Genomic DNA, 8,204 nt, shown 5'->3' with positions numbered 1-8,204 from the left:
ATTTTTCCTTACACGACTATACGTACTGTTTAGTATCATTTACAGCGTAATGTTTACGCGCTACTATGGACTAAAGCTATTGCTCGATTTTCGTCAGTCTAATACGCATCGATAAAAGTACGGCGGTTTTTATCGTCTGGTGATAATCGTTTACTCCGATCGGACGTCCCGAATCGAAACACTTTTCTTCTACCGTTCCTCCTTGTGTTTTATTTTCGTGAAATTAATTCAAAACAGCGGAAAGAAGGAACTGGTAACATCTATATTTGCCAAAATGGTTAATAATGCTCGACTCTTTCCGCCATGATGTTTCCCATACTGACCCCTGTATAAACTCTGGACAGGCAATCCGACATACATGCACGCAGGTGAATCAGCGTCCTCCGTGGAAATAACCTTACAGATATACACTTCAAAGTATTAAAAACCTTCCCGGAAAGGACAGGGATTGATGAACATTATTAATCGCAAGAACCCTGGCCAGAAAAGCCTCGAGGACCAAGCTACCAAAGTGGATCACGTATACAAAATTCTGCTCGTGCGAGATTGAAGTCGATTAATTGCAAGGTACTCGCGAGACTTGTATCTCTGTCAAGCAACGATTCTCAACTGATCGAGGGAAAATGAAACATTTTTTTCAGGTGACCCCAACAACACTTAGGAGTCGCTTTAATGGCGAAGACTTGTCGTCAACAAAAGGCACCAACTTGTTTTTATTTAGAAACGGATGGACGCCCGTGAGAAGTCCCGTTGAAATAGACACAGACCGTGTGTGTGTGTGTGTGTGTGTCTTTCCAACGACAGCAGAAAGTCGGATGAATGAGTACACCCGACGGGGAGGATCTCCATGTACAAAAAATACACCAATTTTTCACACGGAACGGTTCTTATAGATCCGTTTCACTTTTAGAAAACCTACACTTGTTCGAGGTAAAGAAGTGCGCGCCAGCCTAAGGATATCTGGACACGTGCGACAAATATTGATAGAGAGGCCCCTCTTGTGTGTTTCAGGGGAACAGAGAAGACCTCTGGTTAACAGGGAGGGGTAGTAGTATCGTGTGCAATAGATCTCGTCTCGTCGGCGTTTGAAACACAGTCCTTAAGTATAAATCTGTAGCAGTATCAAAATAGTAAAAATGGTGCATATGAAGACCATGAGCACGGGTAGGATCAGAATGAATCTGACGGAGCGGCTTGTGCCGCTGGGCTGTTGTCATACAACCTGTTCACCGGATTCTATAGACGAGTCGAACAGAGGACGTTCCGCCTGCGGATCGTTCGATGCCGATGACGCTGTACCGCCGTTTCCGGAACTCTCTCTTCTCGTCTTTATGGAGCTGGAGAAGCACAGGCAACCGGACTGATTGCGATTCCTCTTTAGCGTGGGCTTGTTCTCGCGATCACGTTCTGCCAAGCATTTCTGGTAGTAGTCGTAGTCCTTCAGGTACCTGATAGACAGAAAATATTTGCCGCTTCATCTTCGACTTACGTGGATTGCTTGTATTCGAGTACCCCTCATCGACAATTCATTTCTGTCTACCCACCACACTGGAGGCCATCGATGCTCGTTCAGGTACTCCTGGTTCTCCGGATGAAGAAGACGTACACTCCTGGGGGACATCTTGCACAACTTGTTGTAGTTAACGCACAAGTGATTCATGCACCAGTCCGCCAGCTGATCAGCATTATGTAACTGTAACCGAGGAATCGTCGGATTGTACACCAGGTGTTCCCAATTAATCGCTATCTCCACAGATCAGGGATGAAAGAGCTGACCTTGCAAGGTTCCAGCAGCCTCAGACAGTTCTCCACCGCTTCGTTCCCGTCGTTCTGGGACAACCTCTCGAGATCCTCGATCACTCGGCTCTCGACTAGGTTCACCAATCGCTGTAGACACAGGCGATTGGCCAGTTCTAGAAGGTTCAAGCATCTGGCGGAGGAAATTGCCGGCACCTCGTCGGTGTACAGGTAGCAGAGCAACTTGTGGAACGTGTACTCGCGTACTCCAGGGAACACTATCTGTATTTTTAATAATATCATGGAAGTTCATAGGCAAAAACAAAATGTAGTCTATCGGTCAAAGCAGCGTACTCACTACTTTCGCGCTACTTTCGCGAAAATCACCGGAGAACATGGCTTTCATTACGTCACATCGGGCAGTGAGAATCGCTTTGTGTGCCGGTACGCTTCCATCGTCCAAGTCAAACACCACGTCAGCAAACAGTCCTGAGATAATCGAGTTTCAAGATCAGTTAACCACCGAAACAGTTATTCTGGATTATATTGCCAGAACTGAATACGACGAACGAAGTCTACCTTGATCCAGACAAATATCCTCCAGTCGTTGCCTCACCACTTGCTTGTACCTGTCGTTCAGATCGTTATTGAACTGATCTCTAGTATGCAACGTCCCCAGCACCATCAGCAGTTGAGGAAGCTCTAGGAATTCGGCTGCCTGCCTGATTTCCTGTGATAAAATGGAGAACGATACAATCAATTAAGATGCTTTCAACAATACAGAATATGATCATGGGGGGTGATCGGATATGGAGGTCCTTTCTAAACTCGGGGACACCCAGGTGGAGACGGTTTCTTTTTTTTTGTGGTCGTCGAAAGGACTGGAAGCGTTTCCATGCATCCCGTGATCACCGTACGGTCTTATGTCACTGTTCTAAGAAAACACAAGGAACCAATAAGAACATGCCGGGATTGAAGATGACTATATAGGCGACGACCTAGCTGACTCGCTCTCTTTCTCTGAAATCGATACCCTGACGCTATGTGACACTACTACGTGCGTGTGCGTTATGTGTGCTGGCATATCAGCGAACGTATTTCACATTGTACTAACCAGTAGAAGCCCGATAGGAGCTGTCTGAAAGAATAGAGCCGCGTTAATTGTCATGTACCGTGGACGTCGTCATTGTTAAAGACATAGAGGCTAAGCAAGGAACATCTATGGAGGATGAAACTTATACACTGTATACTTCTGTGGCTAATGAAACGTACCACCACGACTTTCATCGGTGAAATTATAAACGATAATACGATACCGACGCAACGTACCTGCAGATCGTGATACCGTTTATCCATGCTGCCCGTGTAAATGAACTGCAGACACTGTTGCATAGCCTGCGGGGTGATCAGCTTCGACAGCGTCACCACAGTCGTTGGTTGCTGCATTCCGTTCGTGCTTTCGGTCTGCGAACCAATGGAAACTGGCCATAGACATCCAAACTAATTTATTCTTTTTTTCCATAGACAACAAGAATCCTCACCAGACATACACGGATGTTCTGAAAGGCTGGATGGTTCAGCTCCCTCGTCGCTCCAGCCGCCTTCCTCTGATTATCCATCGTGGGCAGTACTTGAAAGCTTGATCGCCGCTTCAGCTGCTCCCAGACTCTACAGAAGACAACCACAATTTTGGTTAAATTCGATCAAAGATTAAAACGCAGCAGATTATTTCATAACATCGTTGTGTGGTATCGATGGCCAGACTACCTACGGTTCTAGCTTGGAACGCTTAACAGATTTGCGGGATAAACTCACTTTGAGGGTTTTGACTGATCGATACGAATCAGACACTCGGTGTCGTCGTTGAAATCGCCGACGGTCGCCTCGCCGAACGTGCTCACCTTAACCAAAATAGAAAAAGTGTATTGTGGAAAGAAGACCGTATGGAGGTACTGGACACGTTGAGTTATACCATGCTAGATTCACTGGAACTCCTTGGTGTCTGCTCCTGGATCAGTTCCATGGTAAAGAGTCGATGAAACGCCGGCGACGCCGCAGCTAGGAGACACCGATGGGCCGCGAACGTGCAGTTCCCAGCGATCAAGGTCACGTCCGTATGAACCGGCTTCGTCCATAGTGTTCTCATGTTCTCCTCGTAGGTGCTCCCCGCCAGGCATACTTCTGGCGGTACTGGCTTTGGAGGGCAAAAGGGAGCCTGTAAAGAACAATCAGAACTATAGTTATCAAAGTTTTTATGCTGGGGCTATAATGTTCAGGAAGTAACTTAAAGAAGTCTTCGTCTTGTAGAATGGTAATTCGTTCACCTGAAGCAGAGGTCTCTGCACCCTCTTCAGGTTCGTCATCCAGAACCGTTGCTGACGACGTGCGATCAGCGCGGCCCGTATCGAATTCTCGAAAACTTCATTGACACCGTAATACGTGAAGACGCTGGTCTCGTAGTAACACACTCCAAGCTCCCTGGCCACGGCTCGAGCCTGATCAGGCATCACCAGGTCGCTCTTCCTTGTGGCCCTGTTTAGAATTGGGAACAAGAAGGTTGTGACACCGATGGAAATATGTCATTCTATATCGAGAATAACTGGAATAATCTCGGGAGAGGGTCTGAAAGTCACGATGAACTTTGAGGAATACCCCTGGGGAGCCAGCCTTCGTATGCCAAGGCTCGGTTAATCCAATTTCGTCGTTGTTACCTAAATGGAACTCGGGTGTTACGTGCGCTTGATGGGGCTAGAGACCATGTCTTACATCCGTATCGAATAAACAGGTGATTATCAGAATCTATGGATAAAGGGAAAGACGATTCCTAGGGCTGTACAATCTAAGGCAGTGTTTAACTTAACCTTTTTTGGATCCTGCCCCATTTCAGTGCCTCAAAGATCACGATACTCACCCTAGCAGAATAATAGACCAAGGTTTGAAAAAGTTGAACATTAATAGCTAGTTCAAATACAGTAGGCACATAGGTAAAACTGTTGCTAAAAATGATTTGTTAATTTCGCCCCAAAATATTCAATTGCACCTTGGTGGGAAACACTGATCCGAGGGTAGGGGAAGAAAGTTGTGGCCTCCACCGAATTAATCAACGTTGAGCAAACACGGATGACTTAAAATATTTTTCTTTGCATGTTTCCAGATGCACAGCTTACCTTACGAACGGACTACGGTCGCGGAAGTAGCTCAGATATGTTTCATCTCGGTACATGTACCGCAAGTCGTTCTTGCACCCCACCAACAGGACTGGTGTCTGGGGGCAGAACCTCCGTATTTCCGGGTACCACATCGCCTTGCAGTTCCGTAAGGAAACCGGGTTTGTGATCGAAAAGCATAGCAGCACCACGTCCGATCTGCGATAAGGTGAAATATTTCTACTTAAATAAATTATTTATTTTCATTTTTCGATATCATTACGTCTAATTTAATTGCAAGTACCGATACCAATAATATCGATATTTTATCCACGATATACATGTCTACCGTATCGCCACCATTATCGTCGACGATTCAGAATTGATCAATTACCTGCCGTACGCGAAACGACGATCCTTCTCGTGGTCGCCGAACGTATCCCACAGACGCAGGGAGACGTTCACATTGTCGACGACCTCCCAAGATCGCTCCAACACCTGGTAAATCGTACATTTGCATTCAATAAAAATTACGGTCCTAATTGCTCATTACGTTCGACTATCATAACTACTTATAACGTAGGTTTCTACACCAATAAAAATAATACATTTCTAGAATATTACGTGTTTTCTGTCAGTGATAATGTTTACGAATAATCAGTAATATCAACATTCAGTACAGCAAAAAGTTTCACAAGTTTCATTCAAATTTTCCATTCATAAAGAACCTAGATCCGAGAATCCCTAACAGGGTAAATCAATTTTTTATTGTATTCAATTTCAACAAAATTAATCCGTAAGATTTATATTTGCATAAACATCCGCAGTCCAATAACCGTAAGTCACAAGGATAGAGTTCCTAAGTGTAACACAACTTACGTCCTTGTAGATCCTGTACTGGTCAATGGCCCATACGGTGGGCACGTGAGTAGTCAGCAGTTGCGAGAGTGACACGTGCTTGTTGCAGGCCCTGGCACATATCAGTCTGGTCTTGCCGACCGCTGTGTCGCCGACGACCACGCACTTGACCAGTTCCTGATGCGGCTGCTCATTGTCCATCACCGACAATCACCCCTGTTCATCCAACACCCTTCTCCTCCAGATGCCAGGTCGTAGGTACCAGCAGCAGCAGCAGCTACCACCGTCTCCGTCGGCCTCGATGGAACCGCTGTCCTTCCTTCAACTGTACTACACGTCCACCACCACCACATCCGATCCCTGGCCGTCGATTAAAGCCCGTAGTCCCCTCGCTTTATCGGGCTGGTCTACGATCCCTGGAACTGGACGAAATCGTCCACGGTCAGCCGATTGGCATGCACACGCGATGCCCTTGACTCGAATTCTCGAAACGACTTAATATCATTGCGGATCATTGTCGATGGGAAAAAAAATAATAATTTACACGGGATCTAGATTAAGCTAGCTAGATCCTTGCGTGTGAACACTCGATGATGTGAATTGCGTGAGAGTCATTATGTACACGCATGAGCAAACTCGGCTTCCGCTAGGGGCAAAAGTTGTGTACTGGAAAGACCTCCTATCACTTGGTATCGGGAATTACTGAAGTTTATGCCATATTAACATTCAATTTAACGTTCATTTCAGTATTTGAAATAAATTTATCAAGTGGTAGAAGGCCTTTCTCTTACGCCAATTTTTCTCCTAACGGAAGCCGAGTTTGCACGTCAGTGTACAATCAGAGGGGAAGTTGTATAACTCCTTCAAAGAGGATTCACTTGTGTATCCGGGTTGAGCTACCGGTAAGTCTTTCTGATGAATATATTTTACTCATCGATTTTCCTGATAATTGCAGGTGACTCAGGGAGGACCGATTCAGGCCAGAAATAGGCGGATTGGGTTACGTAGATAGTGGATTGAACGTTCAGTGCACGCTTTCAACGAAGAACGTAGTGGGTGTTTAGAAGAAGGGAGTATGTTAGAAATTTTTCGAACACTCATCGAGGATTTACTGTAGTTCCAAGCCGTTTCTCCACTAGTTCAGAGACCACTGTACATAACACGCAGGATGCCTATTGATTTGACCCCGTGGGCATCCTCTCTATATTTAGTGGTCGAACCTTTGCAACTTCAGCCTCAACAGCGATATATGTATACTTCACCTTAACCCTGAACGAACGTGTGGACATCGGCAAACTCGCGAACTATTATACAGGGTGGCAGAAAAAACGATTTACATCGAAATTAATCACACACAGGCCGATGGCTATTTATAAATGAGCATGGATAGACGCTAGGACGATTTGCGACATTCCGTAAATGTGCTGTGGGGTAATTTCGATGTCGATCGCGAGGTCGACAGACGACTTTAGGAGCGGAAGGGGTGAAATATTGGGCTATGGAATAATTTAGACTACCGTCGTTCTGTCGACCGGAGATTGGCTGAATTTCATTCGAATAATCTACAGACGTCACGAACGGTACCTGACAAGGCAAGAAAAGACCCCCACTATCAGACGTCGATTTTAACAGGGTTTTGTAAAGTCCCTTCTGTATTGTGATACTTAATCAATTAATTTGACCAACTTTTTATGCAAACCCTGGTCAGATCAGTGATGAAGTTTTCAAACAGAATTTATTTTTCGATAATTATTATTGGTTGGTCTATGTATGTTCTGCAGATACCGTGAAAGCTGTGTTTAAGGCGGACACGTCGATAACGGTAGATGACAGCGTCTATACGTCTATGCAGAACAATCAGTGGGCGTCGCGACCGAGAAAAATCGAAGTCCGTTCGCTCGATACAAGCGTTAGCCGTCTTCTCGGAACTGGTTGGTCTGTGAATGAAATCCATTCCACCGTTAAGAATCCGTCCATCAATCAGCGTGGCTACATGCCCGCGACCATCGATCGTTACGAGGATCGTGGGGGATGGTGAAAGTACCCTTTCGTTCACCCCGTGTTTACGAAACGATGATGCATTACGCATGTATCCTCAACATTGTTCTCCAGATACATCTATCTCTATTCGTTGATCTACCTTTGTAGTTTTACATCTATAAGATAGAAAAGGTCTAAGGCGTTCTTTTTTTTAAGTACAATAACGATGCATCTGAAATATGTAAAATGACACTACTGTCAACTGAAGTCTTTTAATGTTTGCAGGTTTCTGGACCTCACTACCGGCCGAAAGTATGGAACCAGGTCCGATATAATCAGAGAAAGAGGAACATATTATTCTACAAAAAGTTAATGAAGGTAATATATTAACAATGATGGGAAGTATTCGATATATGTATCGATTCCAACAGCGGTAAGAATCTTGCTCGCTAATCCTTATCAAACTTTCATGTCACCCATGCA

The 8,204-nt window shown here is 45.1% G+C and overlaps 1 protein-coding gene across 1 annotated transcript; it reads right to left on the bottom strand.

Annotated features, from left to right (window-relative positions):
* Nucleotides 1–1,213: 1,213 nt before the first annotated feature.
* LOC107194296 (rho-related BTB domain-containing protein 1) lies at nt 1,214–5,942 on the bottom strand. Its single transcript, XM_015583899.1, has 14 exons — nt 5,763–5,942; nt 5,278–5,381; nt 4,905–5,102; nt 4,062–4,269; nt 3,710–3,952; nt 3,553–3,638; nt 3,279–3,405; nt 3,067–3,201; nt 2,852–2,875; nt 2,317–2,467; nt 2,096–2,226; nt 1,777–2,019; nt 1,545–1,693; nt 1,214–1,448 (listed from the first exon to the last, which is right to left on the bottom strand). Exons 1-14 carry the CDS (start codon nt 5,940–5,942, stop codon nt 1,214–1,216), a joined length of 2,214 nt encoding a protein of 737 aa, XP_015439385.1.
* Nucleotides 5,943–8,204: the final 2,262 nt, after the last annotated feature.

The sequence above is a fragment of the Dufourea novaeangliae genome, unplaced genomic scaffold, assembly GCF_001272555.1.
Source record: "Dufourea novaeangliae isolate 0120121106 unplaced genomic scaffold, ASM127255v1 scaffold28, whole genome shotgun sequence".
Classification (NCBI taxonomy): domain Eukaryota; kingdom Metazoa; phylum Arthropoda; class Insecta; order Hymenoptera; family Halictidae; genus Dufourea; species Dufourea novaeangliae.
This window is presented reverse-complemented; position numbering and strand designations above follow the sequence as displayed.

Excerpts from the sequence above, each read along its gene's own strand:
- LOC107194296 (XM_015583899.1), bottom strand. The coding sequence starts at position 5,942 with ATGGACAATGAGCAGCCGCATCAGGAACTGGTCAAGTGCGTGGTCGTC. Across the intron at positions 3,639-3,709 it reads GTTCCAGTGAATCTAGCATG|GTGAGCACGTTCGGCGAGGC; the intron begins GTATAACTCAAC and ends ATTTTGGTTAAG. Across the intron at positions 3,406-3,552 it reads GATCAGTCAAAACCCTCAAA|AGTCTGGGAGCAGCTGAAGC; the intron begins GTGAGTTTATCC and ends TGTCTTCTGTAG.